This window comes from Pongo abelii, chromosome 5 (assembly GCF_028885655.2).
Source record: "Pongo abelii isolate AG06213 chromosome 5, NHGRI_mPonAbe1-v2.0_pri, whole genome shotgun sequence".
NCBI classification, from domain to species: domain Eukaryota; kingdom Metazoa; phylum Chordata; class Mammalia; order Primates; family Hominidae; genus Pongo; species Pongo abelii.
Genome location: NC_071990.2, coordinates 18,203,901 through 18,220,121, shown reverse-complemented (window position 1 = coordinate 18,220,121; position 16,221 = coordinate 18,203,901). Strand labels below are relative to the sequence as shown.

Below are 16,221 nucleotides of genomic sequence, written 5' to 3'. Positions count from 1 at the left end.
GACTAATTTTTTGTAGAGACGGGGTTTCACGATGTTGCCAGGCTGGTCTCGAACTCCTGGCCTCAAGTGATCTACCCACCTTGGCCTTCCAAAGTGCTGGGATTACAGGATTGAGCCACCGTGCATGGCTTCGTATTCTTTCTAAAGCTTGTTTATGTACTTCTATCTTCAGAGTTCTCTCTAGAATTCCTGATTTAGATCAAAATTTGATTCTAAGCAATAGCTTTAAGAAAGTTAATGAGTATAAATCCACTTGTGCTTATCAGAACTTAAAACTAAAAGCTATTAAAAACTTGATAATTGGAGGATTGTCCTGTTGATTGTTTTATCTGGTTCCTGTCTTTACTGTATATAGCTCCAAAAATTCATAATCTAGGAATCAGCAGGCAGTGTAGCCTGTATGCCAAGTCCAGCCTACGGCCTGTTTTTATACAGCCCTCAAGCTCAGAATGGTTTTTCCATTTTTAAATGATTGTTTAAAAAAATGAAGAATATGCAACAAAGATTATATGTAGCCGGGAAAGCTGAAAATATTTACTATCTGGCACTTTAAAGAAAAGTCTTGGTGACAAATCTAGTCCGTAAATGTGCTTTTCATTTTATGTGGTATAGCTGGATGAGTCAGCTCTGGAGCTTCAAAAATATATGCAGGTGCTCAGGAATCAGGAAGTTTGGCTGTAACACCCTTGTTCTTACAGCTTCACAATACCTTCCATAAAGTAGGGATAATGAATTGCAGGCCAAGTACTTTGAGAGTATGGATTAATCAAATTGATGGTATTGTGAAAGATTTAGAGGAGGTAATTGCTAAGCTAGGTTTAGAATCATGAGTGGGATTTTCCTAAGTACAGGGGAGGAATGAAAGTAATGAAGATTTGAAAGTTCTTCTAAAATTAAAGTGGACATGGTTTAACTTGCCTTGTCAGCTCTCCCTGTGTTTTTTTCTGTTACCTCCAAATTCTGGTTACCCATATTTACCTTGACAGCCAAAAATTGTCCATTGTGTCCTAATACCAAGGTATGTCCTTTGAGATGCCCCCATTTTCCAAAGACCTATTCCTCCTATACCTAATAACCTTCAGGGCAGCCAAAGTGATGAAAACCTGCAGGACTAAAGCACAAGATACAAATTCATTAGTAGTTTTACTGTTCAGCTTTCATGATTTCTTAACTCAGCATTAATCTAAAAAAGAGACTGTACCAAATTCCTACCTTAACTTTATCACACAAGAATTTACAGCTGGTTGCTAAAGATAAATGAAATTCTGTATAAATGACATGACGTATTACTATAGATGTTTGTGGGCCATGTCATATCTACCATAATGTAGTGAAGTAAGTGTGATATATCATGGCTAGTTAATACAGTTGTTATTGAGTTTGTCTCACTGTGTTTTTAATTTCCAGTCTGTATATCTGCCCTGCTTTTAAAAAAAAGAAAATTAGTTTTTTAGAGATAGAGTCTTCTGATTTTGCCCAGGCTGGTCTCGAACCTCTGGCCTCAAGTGATCCTCCCATCTCAGCCTCCTAAAGTGTTGGGATTACAGGATTGAGCCACTGCACCCTGCTTTTTGAATACACTTAGAAAGTTTAAGTTATTGGAGGAAATTATATTTGCATAATGAAAGAATTTCTCGTTCTGCAAAAGGAAGCACTCGGTAATAATAGTTAATATTTAGTGTTTACTATTTGCCAGGTACTACCAAAAATACTTTCATCTGTTAATGTATCTACTCCCCATAAAACCATAGGAACTACTGTTTCTTTTGTTTTGTAAATGAGACAAGGGCCCAGAGATGTACTGGGGCTGGAATTTGAAACCAGGCAGCTTGACGCTAGAGCCTGTACTCTTTGAACTATTATCCTTTACAGCAGATATGAAATGTAGAAAGATGTGGTTTTGTTATACAGAAGTAAAATTTTATGGAGATGGCTTGTTATTTATTATTGTAAATGTTTATGCTTTGACAAACTGTCACTACTCAACAATTTGCAGGTTTTAAAATGATGCCATGTTGTGTATCACATCTAAAATTTTAATGGCAGGCCTTAAAAGGCTTTGGAAGTATTTTAATTATCTAATTCTGATTTTCTAATTTGAATGGAGATTAATTATTGATAATATTGTTGCTTCTTTTGCTCAACCTTCAACCCTTTCAGTAATAACTTAGTTTCTTGTACCTACAAGTCCAGATTTTATTACCCTTTAACTAAAAAATGATATATAATCATGATTATTTTATTCTGTGTATTAAGTGTGCTAAAGAACTTATGAATTTTTAGGATTCCCTTTCAGAGCCTAATATATAGTTCACATGAACTGGATGGACACTTAATGAACCTTAAAACTTAGTTTAAGTACATCATAAAAAATAACAAATCATTGATACTTGTCCCATAGCCCCACACCATCTAGAACATCTCTTAGAATTAGGAAGTAAGTTAAAATGGCCTGTAAATCGCAAAAGTCCATGGGAAATTCATGTACTTACTTTTAGAAGCATGTCAGCCCCTTGACACCTTAAAAATGTATTTTTTAGTAGCAGTTAAACTACATGCTTCCCAGCCAGTGGTATATTATTGAGATAGTGCAGGGTGATGATAGGCTTGTATAAATAGGTACAGCGATGGTATATTAGCAAAAAGAAAGACAAACACTAAAATCCAGCCAGGTGCGGTGGTGTGTGCCTGTAGTCCCAACTACTCAGGAGCCTGAGGTGGGAGGATTGTTTGAGTCTAGCATGGGTAACATAGCGAGATCATCTCTTTTTTTTTAATAAAAAAAAAAAAGACACTAAAATCCAATGAATAGCTTGAAGGCCACCTTTGGAACAGGTTCATCTGTATACTTTAATCTAAAGGATAGGTTCAACACAGTGCTCATGTCTTTAAAAACAGGTTGACTTGGTCGGGCACAGTGGCTCATGGCTGTAATCCCAGCACTTTGAGAGACCAAAGTGAGTGGATCACCTGAGGTCGGGAGTTCCTGACCAGCCTGGCCAACATGGAGAAACCCCGTCTCTACTAAAAATACAAAAGTAGCCGGGTGTGGTGGCTCATGCCTGTAATCCCAGCTACTCAAGAGGCTGAGGCAGGAGAATCACTTGAACCTGGGAGGCAGAGGTTGCGGTGAGCCGAGATCGCGCCATTGCACTCCCGCCTGGGCAGCAAGAGTGCGACTCCATCTCAAAAAAAACAAAAACAGGTTGCTTTAGGATAACACTCAGGAATCAAGAGTGTTAAACATTTGGAGAAACATTCTGTCAAGTAATTGCAGTAGTTTTGGTGTGTAAATGGGAGAATTTAAACTATCTTGGAGTGTTTAATAGGATGCTTTTCCTTTGGGAATATTAATTAAACTAAGAATTAATGCTTTCTAATTTCACAGGCTCCACGAGACAAAGGGTGAACTCTGATTTTGTCTTTTTTTTTTTTTTTTGAAACAGTCTCTCTCCTGGAGTGCAGTGTCGCGATCTCCATTCACTGCAACCTCCGTCTCTAGGGTTCAAGAAATTCTCTTGCCTCAGCCTCCTGAGTAGCTGAGACTACAGGTGCCCACCACCACACCCAGCTAATTTTTGTATTTTTAGTAGAGACAGGGTTTCACCATGTTGGCCAGGATGGTCCCAATCTCTTGATCTCATGATCTGCCCGCCTTGACCTCCCAAAGTGCTGGGGTTACAGGCATGAGCCACCACGCCTGGCCTGTCATTTTAATCTATCCATATTTATGTATTTTGTTTGTGTCTAATCACCTATGGGTTAGTGTTTAAGAACACAAGTTCTGGAGTCACATCTGTATTTGAATCTTGCCTGTTTATTAATGTGACTGTGGACAAGGTAACCACACTGAGCCTTAGTTTCCTCATATAGTCGTATTTATTGAGCAACTACTGTATACCAGAGACTATTTTAGGAGTTAGGGAAACATCAGTGAACACAGGGTTCTAGGCCAGGTATGGTGGCTCATGCCTGTAATCCCAGCACTTTGGGAGGCCAAGGCAGGCGGATCATCTGAGGTCAGGAGTTCAAGACCAGCCTGGCCAACATGGCGAAACCTCATCTCTACTAAAAATACAAAAATTAGCCGTGTGTGGTGGCGAGCACCTGTAATCCCAGCTACTAGGGAGACAGAGACAGGAGAATTCGCTTGAACCCGGGAGGGCAGAGGTTGCACTGAACCAAGATCGTGCCACTGCACTCGAGCCAGGGTGAAGGAGCAAGACTCTGTCTCAAAAAAAAAAAAAAAAAAAAAAAGATTCCAGTTGAGAGAGAGGGAACATAAATAAGAGAAGATAATATCTATATTTAGGGGTTCCCCACCAAGATTAAGTAGAGTAATGCATATATAGTTTATCCATAGTGTTGAATAAATATGGGCAAGTCTTTTGTGTGTGTGATTGTGATTTGTCATTCTTAGACTTGTGTTGGGATAAAATTGTTGTATATTAGTCATCTCCCAAAAAGAATTTTTAATTGGTGATACCAAATATATTAATTTTCTCTAATATTATTAAGGGGATAGGGGAAGTAGAGGGATGGGATAGGATAGCATTGAATCTCATCAATATGTGTACTTTTGCTTTCTTTTGTAACAGCCACCAAAAAAGACAGCCAAAAGAGAAAAACCTAAACAGAAAGCTACTGCTAAAAGTAAAAAATCTGTGAAAAGTGCCAATGTTAAGAAAGCAGATAGCAGCACCACCAAGAAGAATCAAAACAGTTCCAAAAAAGGTATGTTAGAAATAACATTAATCAGCAACTTTAAAGATATAGCATGTATATTAATATGTTGTACATAGTATTTAAATGTGTGGGGGAAACAGGTACACTGCAGAAAACATTGCGGGGAGAAGTAATACAGGTTGAATATCCCTTATCTGAAATGCTTGGGACAGGAAGTGATTCAGATTTTGCAATATATATATATAGAGAGAGAGAGACAGAGAGAGATATCTTAGGGATGGGACCCAGTCTAAACATGAAATTCATTCATGTTTCATATTCATCTTACATAGCCTGAAGGTAGTTTAATATTTTAACTAAATAAATTATTTATTGCAGTGGTGCCATTACAGCTCACTGTAGCCTTGAACTGCTGGACTCAAGCGAGTCTCCTACCTTGGCCCCCCAGAGCACTGGGTTTACAGGCTTGGACCACTGCCCTTGGCCTGAAACCAAGTTTTGACTGCGACTCATCACATGAGGTCGGGTATGGAATTACCTCCTGGTGGTGTCATGTTGGTGCTCTGAAAAGCTGGATTTTGGAACATTTCAGGTTTTGGATTTTTGGATTAGGGATGCCCAACCTGTATACCAGTTTTTTATAGTTTTTGATTTTTCAAATTGACATAAAATTTGTATGCATGTTTTATAGGTAACCTGTAGAGTAGTGATTTATAATTTTTTTGATCCAGTACCCCTTTGAGAATCTGTTGAAAGCTTTTTAAAATTCATCTCAGCCTTTGTTAAATGTTAATTTACTGTGTAAGAAAAATTATTATTATATTACTTTTAGAAAGTGAGTCTGAGGATAGTTCAGATGATGAACCTTTAATTAAAAAGTTGAAGAAACCCCCTACAGATGAAGAGTTAAAGGAAACAATAAAGAAATTACTGGCCAGTGCTAACTTGGAAGAAGTCACAATGAAACAGATTTGCAAAAAGGTAATTAGACAAATGTTTAGATTATTTTGCTTTTGCTAGAAAAATTCTTTCACTTATAATTTGAAGCTAAATACTTATGTGCATTCACTTATTGAAGAAAGATTTATTGAACTACTATATGCCAGATCTCCTTACAGGTGCTGGAATACCACTTTAAATAAAATAGTCAAAGTCTCTGTCCTAATGGAGTTATTTTATAAATAACATTAGAAGAATAAAGTTAGAGTGAATAAAGTTAAAGTGATACATTCCAAACCACATAGGAAACTTTCTTTTTCTGATCTGCAGGTTGTTTCTGTTGATGCATCCTTAGTTTATGTTAGTTTAAAGAAGCAGAATCTCATGAACCGCCTTATTCTCTTGTTAGTGTGCTAAATGATAAATGATTAGGTTCTTAACTCAGACTTCTGTAACGTTTTTCTAATATTTCTAATACTTCTCAGGAAATAAAGTGGCCTAGTCTTGAATATGATTCCATAGAGATTCTATGGAAATTTTAGAAACTTGTCTATTGTGGTACAATAAAATTACAATTTGGAATGTACCAAAAGTGAAATAGGCTATGCTTTTTTAAAGGACATTGATTATTATTTTGTTTATTCATTCACCATTCATTGATTCTCTACTACATTTCAGGCACTGGGCTAAATGTCACAGGTAGAAGCTAGATGTGGTGGCTCACGCCTGTAATCCCAGCACTTTGATAGGCCGAGGCAGGAGGACTGCTTGAGGCCAGGAGTTCAAGACCAACCTGGGCAGCATAGTGAGATCCCCTCTACCAAAAAAAATTTTTTTTAATGTTACAGATGGAACCAGAGAAGCCATTACTTAGCTTTCAAGAGGAGCTTTACAGTCTAGTGGGATAGAAAGAGATAAGTATTTTAGTTTAAAACATTGTAAGCGAGGGCTGTGTTAGGAGAATACGGAAGGTACTACAGCACCACAGAACAAGCACCCTACTTGAGGCTGGGGAAATCTGGAAAAGCATCTCGGAAGAGCTCTTAACTGAATTTCCTAGTGGAGCATCACCCATTCCATACAGTTGAGGAACAATAACACATTAACCAAAGTGATAATTGCAAGGAATAGTATTAGTTCAACATGTCTCAAGACTAGGATTGGAAAGAAGTCCTCACAGAAGTTAGGAGAAAATATTAGAGTTTTGCAGATCTTAAATATGCCATGTTAGAGTTTGAGTTTCTTCCTGAAATAAATGAGGAATTCAGAGGCTGTGTAGATTATTGCGATTTGGCAGGGGCATAACACAATCATATTTTTAAAAGTTATCCTAGAAACATTAAGAACAATGGAATAGCAAAGGATGAGATGAGAGAGGCAGGACACCCAGTTATATCATCATTAAAATGACAGTGTGGAGTGGAGAGGAAGTCAAAGAAAATTAGTTCTGTCCATTAGAAGGATTTTTGTGAATACCTTCATGTAATTTTTTTAAAGGGATTAATAACATGGAGAGGTCAGGTGAGAAGGACCTAACCTTTTTTGGAGTCTGCAATTAGGAGATGATGACATAGGGTGGTAGAAGCAAGAGTTATTAATGAATAGTGAGGAAAATGAACAAAGTAGCTTCTCTTTCAAGCAGCTGTCTTTGGAAGGAAAATAGTAGGTAAATGGGGGTAGGTGAGAAAGTATTTTTAATGGGTAGTAGGGTGGAGGGGAGAAAGCAATTTGGTGGGAAAGGAGAGGTTACAGGAGAGGTTAAGGGTGGTCCTGTGGAGGCAAAGAAAATTAAGAACCATTGATGAATCCAGATACAACTGGAGGGGAAAGAGCTGTCAGAAAATTGAAGGAATTCATAATAATGGCTTTTTGGCTGACAGTAGCAGTGTGAGACACTTGAATAAGGAGATGAAACTGCCATTGGTGGAAATGAAAGGAGACCCTGACTGGGAGCTTCAGGGGGAGGAGCCTTTGGAGATGAATGCCGTGAACTGAAAATGAGACCAGTCTCTTCAAAGCTACTTTCCTACAGCAATCTGTAGTCTGGGCTTAACCATAGAAAAATGAGTAGTTAGACCAATTTGGGATTGGGGTTTTGCAGGGAAAGAACAAGGGGCAAACAATTTTTTTTTTTTTAATACTTTTAAGTTCTAGGATACATGTGCACAATGTGCAGGTTACATATGTATCCATGTGCCATGTTGGTGTGCTGCACCCATTAACTGGTCATTTACATTAGGTGTATCTCCTAATGCTATCCCTACCCCTTCCCCCGCCACCCCACAACAGGCCCCAGTGTGTGACGTTCCCCTTCCTGTGTCCAAGCGTTCTCGTCGTTCAATTCCCACCTATGAGTGAGAACATGCAGTGTTTGGTTTTCTATCTTTGCGATAGTTTGCTGAGAATGATGGTTTCCAGCTTCATGTCCCTACAAAGGACATGAACTCATCCTTTTTTATGGCTGCATAGTATTCCATGGTATATATGTGCCACATTTTCTTAATCCAGTCTATCATTGTTGGACATTTGGGTTGGTTCCAAGTCTTTGCTATTGTGAATAGTGCCGCAATAAACATACATGTGCATGTGTCTTTATAGTAGCATGATTTATAATCCTTTGGGTATATACCCAGTAATGGGATGGCTGGGTCAAATGGTATTTCCAGTTCTAGATCCTTGAGGAATCGCCACACTGTCTTCCACAATGGTTGAACTAGTTCACAGTCCCACCAGCAGTGTAAAAGCGTTCCTATTTCTCCACATTCTCTCCAGCACCTGTTGTTTCCTGACTTTTTAATGATTGCCATTCTAACTGGTGTGAGATGGTATCTCATTGTGGTTTTGATTTGCATTTCTCTGATGGCCAGTGATGATGAGCATTTTTTCATGTGTCTTTTGGCTGCATAAATGTCTTCTTTTGAGAAGTGTCTGTTCATATCCTTTGCCCACTTTTTGATGGGGTTGTTTGATTTTTTTCTTGTAAATTTAAGTTCTTTGTAGATTCTGAGTATTAGCCCTTTGTCAGATGAGTAGATTGCAAAAATTTTCTCCCATTCTGTAGGTTGCCTGTTCACTCTGATGGTAGTTTCTTTTGCTGTGCAGAAGCTCTTTAGTTTAATTAGATCCTATTTGTCAATTTTGGCTTTTGTTGCCATTGCTTTTGGTGTTTTAGACATGAAGTCCTTGCCCATGCCTATGTCCTGAATGGTAATGCCTAGGTTTTCTTCTAGGGTTTTTATGGTTTTAGGTCTAACATTTAAGTCTTTAATCCATCTTGAATTAATTTTTGTATAAGGTGTAAGGAAGGGGGATCCAGTTTCAGCTTTCTACATATGGCTAGCCAGTTTTCCCAGCACCATCTATTAAATAGGGAATCCTTTCCCATTGCTTGTTTTTGTCAGGTTTGTCAAAGATCATATGGTTGAAGATGTGTGGTATTACTTCCGAGGGATCTGTTCTGTTCCATTGGTCTATATCTCTGTTTTGGTACCAATACCATGCTGTTTTGGTTACTGTAGCCTTATAGTGTAGTTTGAAGTCAGGTAGTGTGATGCATCCAGGTTTGTTCTTTTTGCTTAGGATTGTCTTGGCAATGCAGGCTCTTTTTTGATTCCATATGAACTTTAAAGTAGTTTTTTCCAATTCTATGAAGAAAGTCATTGGTAGTTTGATGGGGATGGCATTGAATCTATAAATTATCTATGGCCATTTTCAAGATATTGATTCTTCCTATCCATGAGCATGGAATGTTCTTCCATTTGTGTCCTCTTTGATTTTGTTGAGCAGTGGCTTGTAGTTCCCCTTGAAGAGGTCCTTCACATCCCTTGTAAGTTGGATTCCTAGGTATTTTTTTCTCTTTGAAGCAATTGTGAATGGGAGTTCACTCATGATTTGGCTGTTTGTCTGTTATTGGTGTATAAGAATGCTTGTGATTTTTGCACATTGATTTTGTATCCTGAGACTTTGCTGAAGTTGCTTATCAGCTGAAGGAGATTTTGGGCTGAGACGATGGGGTTTTCTAAATGTACAATCATGTTATCTGCAAACAGGGACAATTTGACTTCCTCTTTTCCTAATTGAATACCCTTTATTTTCTTCCTCATGCCTGACTGCCCTGGCCAGAACTTCCAGCACTATGTTGAATAGGTGTGGTGAGAGAGGGCATCCCTGTCTTGTGCCAGTTTTCAAAGGGAGTGATTCCAGTTTTTGCCCATTCAATATGATATTGGCTGTGGGTTTGTCATAAATAGCTCTTATTATTTTCAGATACGTTGCATCACTACCTAATTTATTGAGAGTTTTTAGCATGAAGGGCTGTTGAATTTTGTTGAAGGCCTTTTGTGCATCTATTGAGATAATCATGTGGTTTTTATCTTTGGTTCTGTTTATATGATGGATTACATTTGTTGATTTGCGTGTGTTGAACCAGCCTTGCATCCCAGGGATGAAGTCCACTTGATCATGGTGGATAAGCTTTTTGGTGTGCTGCTGGATTCGGTTTGCCAGTATTGTATTGAGGATTTTTGCGTCGATATTCATCAGGGATATTGGTCTAAAAGTCTCTTTTTGTTGTGTCTCTGCCAGGCTTTGGTATTGGGATGATGGTGGCCTCATAAAATGAGTTAGGGAGGATTCCCTCTTTTTCTATTGATTGGAATAGTTTTAGAAGGAATGGTACCAGCTCCTCCTTGTACCTCTGGTAGAATTCAGCTGTGAATCCGTCTGGTCCTGAACTTTTTTTGGTTGGTAGGCTGTTAATTATTGCTTCAGTTTCAGAACCTGTTATTTGTCTAATCAGGGATTCAACTTCTTCCTGGTTTAGTCTGGGGAGGGTGTATGTGTCCAGGAATTTATCTGTTTCATCTAGATTTTCTAGTTTGTTTGCGTAGAGATGTTTGTAGTATTCTCTGATGGTAGTTTGTATTTCTGTGGGATCGGTGGAGATATCCCCTTTATCATTTTTTATTGCATCTATTTGATTCTTCTCTTTTTTCTTCTCTATTAGTCTTGCTAGCAGTCTATCAATTTTGTTTATCTTTTCAAAAAACCAGCTCCTGGATTCATTGATTTTTTGAAGGGTTTTTTGTGTCTCTATCTCCTTCAGTTCTGCTCTGATCTTAGTTATTTCTTGCCTTCTGCTAGCTTTTGAATGTGTTTGCTCTTGCTTCTCCAGTTCTTTTAATTGTGATGTTAGGGTGTCAATTTTAGATCTATCCTGCTTTCTCTTGTGGGCATTTAGTGCTATAAATTTCCCTTTACACACTGCTTTAAATGTGTCCCAGAGATTGTGGTATGTTGTGTCTTTGTTCTCATTGGTTTCAAAGAACATCTTTATTTCTGCCTTCATTTTGTTATGTACCCAGTAGTCAATTCAGGAGCAGGTTGTTCAGTTTCCATGTAGTTGAGCGGTTTTTAGTGAGTTTCTTAATCCTGAGTTCTAGTTTGATTGGTCTGAGAGAGAGTTTGTTATAATTTCTATTATTTTACATTTGCTGAGGAGTGCTTTACTTCCAACTATGTGGTCAATTTTGGAATAAGTGCTATGTGGTGCTGAGAAGAATGTATATTCTGTTGATTTGGGGTGGAGAGTTCTGTAGATGTCTATTAGGTCTGCTTGGTGCAGAGCTGAGTTCAGTTCCTGGATATCCTTGTTAACTTTCTGTCTTGTTGATCTGTCTAATGTTGACAGTGGGGTGTTAAAGTCTCCCATTATTATTGTGTGGGAGTCTAAGTCTCTTTGTAGATCTCTAAGGACTTGCTTTATGAAACTGGGTGCTCCTGTATTGGGTGCATATATATTTAGGATAGTTAGCTCTTCTTGTTGAATTGATCCCTTTACCATTATGTAATCGCCTTCTTTGTCTCTCTTGATCTTTGTTGGTTTAAAGTCTGTTTTATCAGAGACTAGGATTGCAACCCCTGCTTTTTTTTTGTTTTCCATTTGCTTGTTAGATCTTCCTCCTTCTCTTTATTTTGAGCCTATGTGTGTCTCTGCATGTGAGATGGGTCTCCTGAATACAGCACACTGATGGGTCTTGACTCTTTATCCAATTTGCCCGTCTGTGTCTTTTAATTGGAGCATTTAGCCCATTTTTATTTAAGGTTAATATTGTTATATGTGAATTTGATCCTGTCATTATGATGTTAGCTGGTTATTTTGCTCGTTAGTTGATGCAATTTCTTCCTAGCATTGATGGTCTTTACAATTTGGCATGTTTTTGCAGTGGCTGGTACCAGTTGTTCCTTTCCATGTTTAGTGCTTCCTTCAGGAGCTCTTTTAGGGCAGGCCTGGTGGTGACAAAATGTCTCAGCATTTGCTTGTCTGTAAAGGATTTTATTTCTCCTCCACTTATGAAGCTTAGTTTAGCTGGATATGAAATTCTGGGTTGAAAATTATTTTCTTTAAGAATGTTGAATATTGGCCCTCACTCTCTTCTGGCTTGTAGAGTTTCTGCCAAGAGATCCGCTGTTAGTCTGATGGGCTTCCCTTTGTGGGTAACCCGACCTTTGTCTCTGGCTGCCCTTAACATTTTTTCCTTCATTTCAACTTTGGCGAATCTGGCAATTATGTGTCTTGGAGTTGCTCTTCTCGAGGAGTATTTTTGTGGCGTTCTCTGATGAATGTTGGCCTGCCTTGCTGGATTGGGGAAGTTCTCCTAGATAATATCCTGAAGAGTGTTTTCCAACTTGTTTCCATTCTCCCTGTCACTTTCAGGTACATCAATCAGATGTAGATTTGGTCTTTTCACATAGTCCCATATTTCTTGGAGGCTCTGTTCGTTTCTTTTTACTCTTTTTTCTCCAAACTTCTCTTCTTGCTTCCTTTCATTCATTTGATCTTCAATCACTGATACCCTTTCTTCCAGTTGATCGAATCGGCTACTGAAGCTTGTGCGTGCGTCACGTAGTTCTCGTGCCGTGGTTTTCAGCTCCATCAGGTCATTTAAAGACTTCTCTACACTGGTTATTCTAGTTAGCCATTCGTCTCATCTTTTTTCAAGGTTTTTAGCTTCTTTGTGATGGGTTCGAACATCCTCCTTTAGCTCGGAGAAGTCTGATCGTCTGAAGCCTTCTCTCAACTCATCAAAGTCATTCTCCGTCCAGCTTTGTTCCGTTGCTGGCGAGGAGCCGTGTTCCTTTGGAGGAGAAGAGGCGCTCTGATTTTTAGAATTTTCAGCTTTTCTGCTCTGGTTTCTTCCCATCTTTGTGGTTTTATCTACCTTTGGTCTTTGATGATGGTGATGTACAGATGGGTTTTTGGTGTGGATGTCCTTTCTGTTTGTTAGTTTTCCTTCTAACAGTCATTACCCTCAGCTGCAGGTCTGTTTGGAGTTTGCTGGAGGTCCACTCCAGACCCTGCTTGCCTGGGTATCACCAGCGGAGGCTGCAGAACAGCAAATACTGCAGAACAGCAAATGTTGCTGCCTGATCCTTCCTCTGGAAGCTTCGTCTCAGAGTGGCACCCGGCCGTGTGAAGTGTCAGTCGGCCCCTACTGGGAGGTGTCTCCCAGTTAGGCTACTCAGGGGACAGGGACTCACTTGAGGCAGTCTGTCAGAGGTGGAGTCTACAGAGGCAGGCAGGCCTCCTTGAGCTGTGGTGGGCTCCACCCAGTTCGAGCTTCCCAGCTGCTTTGTTTACTAGTCAAGCCTCAGCAATGGTGGGCGCCCCTTCCCCAGCCTCACTGCCACCTTGCAGTTCAATGTTAGACTGCTGTGCTAGCAATGAGCGAGGCTCCGTGGGTGTGGGACTGTCCCAGCCAGGCACGGGATATCATCTCCTGGTGTGCCGTTTGGTAAGACCATTGGAAAAGTGCAGTATTAGGGTGGGAGTGACCCAATTTTCCAGGTGCTGTCTGTCACAGCTTCCTTTGGCTAGGAAAGGGAATTCCCTGACCCCTTTCGCTTCCTGGGTGGGGTGATGCCTTGCCCTGCTTCAGCTCACACTCGGTTGGCTGCACCCACTGTCCTGTACCCACTGTCCAACAAGCCCCAGTGAGATGAACCCGGTATCTCAGTTGGAAATGCAGAAATCACCCGTCTTTCTGCGTTGCCCACAGTGGGAGCTGTAGACTGGAGCCGTTCCTATTCGGCCATCTTGGAACCTCCCATGGCAAAGAGAGTAATTTAAATGATCGACCATATTTTAGAGGGTTGGCATACTACAGCCTGTGGGCCAAATCCATTCTATCTTTGTCACCTGGTTTTGTAAGCAAAATTTTCTTGTAATACAGCCACATCTATTCATTTAACTATTGTCTATGGCAGCATTGCCACTACAACGCATAGTTGAGTAGAAACTGACTGGCAAAGTTGAAACTATTTGTACCATCTAGCCCTTTACAGAAAAAGTTGCTGACCCTGAACTATACAATGGAAGTAAAGCCTGCAAGGTGCTTACAGACCATGAGCTTTATAGAGTCAGGACCTGAGTCAAGCAGCAGGTATAACAGGACTGAGAAAATTGACAAAAGGGAGAAATTTAGTCAAATTTTAGGAGTAGAGGACTCTTGAGACCACCTGGGTCTTAGGATTTAACTTTAGGGAGGGACTGAGCAGTGGAGTAGAGGAAGCAGTTCATTGCGTTTCAGGTTGTGGAATCTTAGGTAGGGTGCTGGATAATAACAAGGGTTGGAGAAGAAAGAAGCTTTCTCTAGAAGACACTTGGCAGATGATTTGCCAACGTAAAGAACTTAGTTCTGTTATCTAAGATCTATCTAGATGTTTTCTTTACCCATGTTTGTTGGGGTTTTTTGTTTTTGAGACAGGGTCTTGCTCTGTTGAAGGGGTGGGTTGCCCCTCCACACCTATGGGTGTTTCTCGTTAGGTGGAACGAGAGACTTGGAAAAGAAAAAGACACAGAGACAAAGTATAGAGAAAGAAATAAGGGGACCCAGGGGACCAGTGTTCAGCATATGGAGGATCCCGCCGGCTTCTGAGTTCCCTTAGTATTTATTGATCATTCTTGGGTGTTTTCTCGGAGAGGGGGATGTGGCAGGGTCATAGGATAATAGTGGAGAGAAGGTCCGCAGATAAACAGGTGAACAAAGGTCTCTGCATCATAGACAAGGTAAAGAATTAAGTGCTATGCTTTAGATACGCATACACATAAACATCTCAATGCCTTACAGGGCAGTATTGCTGCCTGCATGTTCCACCTCAAGCCGTAAGGCGGTTTTCCCCTATCTCAGTAGATGGATGGAACATACAGTCGGGTACGGAGACATTCCATTGCCCAGGGACGGGCAGGAGACAGATGCCTTCCTCTTGTCTCAACTGCAAAGAGGCATTCCTTCCTCTTATACTAATCCTCCTCAGCACAGACCCTTTACGAGTGTCGGGCTGGGGGACAGTCAGGTCTTTCTCTTCCCACGAGGCCATATTTCAGACTATCACATGGGGAGAAACCTTGGACAATACCTGGCTTTCCTAGGCAGAGGTCCCTGAGGCCTTCCGCAGTGTTTGTGTCCCTGGGTACTTGAGATTAGGGAGTGGTGATGACTCTTAAGGAGCATGCTGCTTTCAAGCATCTGTTTAACAAAGCACATCTTGCACAGCCCTTAATCCATTTAACCCTGAGTTGACACAGCACATGTTTCAGAGAGCACGGGGTTGGGGTTAAGGTTATAGATTAACAGCATCTCAAGGCAGAAGAATTTTTCTTAGTACAGAACAAAATGGAGTCTCCTATGTCTACTTCTTTCTACACAGACACAGTAACAATCTGATCTCTCTTTCTTTTCCCCACACTCTGTGGTCCAGGCTGGAATGCAGTGCCACCAACAGCTCACTGCAACCTCAACCTCCTGGGTCAAGCCATCCTCCTGCCTCAGCCTCCTCAGTAGCTGGGACTACAGGCATACATGACCATGCCTGGCTACTTTTTAAATTTTTTTGTAGACACAAGGTCTCGCCAGGTTGCCTGAGGCTGGTTTTGAATTCCTGGGCTCAAGTGATCTTCCCACCTAGGTTTCCCAGAGTGTTGGAATTACAGGCATGAGCCATCACATCTGGCTTGTTTATTGTTAATTCATTCCAAACTCTCAGCCTGAAAACACTGAGAATGTTTGCATGCTAGTTTTCCACATCATATACGATATTATTAAAATACTCATTTGGAATAGAATTCCACATGGGTGAACCAGAGTACTGTTGGGATGGTTGTGGCTATTTGCATGTAGCAGATTTCCTGCTTTTATTCAAAGACAATATTACTGGATTTTAAAATCTGCTTTTAATATTATTTTTCCTTTTCACTATACATAGGTCTATGAAAATTATCCTACTTATGATTTAACTGAAAGAAAAGATTTCATAAAAACAACTGTAAAAGAGGTAAATGTTTCAGTCTTTCAAGTTTGACTTTATAAGACAAGTAATTACATAAAATACTCCATATTTTTCAAAATATTCATGTCACTAAATATCACATTTGATCCTCACATTTCTTCATAATAGAGAAATATATTTCTTCTCATTCCCACTTTAAAGCTTAAAATTAAAGTTTGAACAGTTAGTGATAAGACCTGAACTCAGATTATGATGTGGCCTCATGGTGTACCTGGGTAGCTGGGCATCTCAAAGTTGCTCTCACAAATA

The 16,221-nt window shown here is 39.9% G+C and overlaps 1 protein-coding gene across 2 annotated transcripts in view; it reads left to right on the top strand.

The window, feature by feature from the left end:
• DEK (DEK proto-oncogene) overlaps positions 1-16,221 on the top strand; it is a 40,431-nt gene that overhangs the window by 22,498 nt on the left and 1,712 nt on the right. For both annotated transcript variants that reach the window (XM_002816465.6, XM_054557262.2), the window contains 3 exons: positions 4,599-4,734; positions 5,519-5,667; positions 15,889-15,957. In XM_002816465.6, coding sequence (XP_002816511.2) covers positions 4,599-4,734; positions 5,519-5,667; positions 15,889-15,957 — 354 coding nt within the window. The remainder of the gene's footprint in view (positions 1-4,598; positions 4,735-5,518; positions 5,668-15,888; positions 15,958-16,221) is intronic.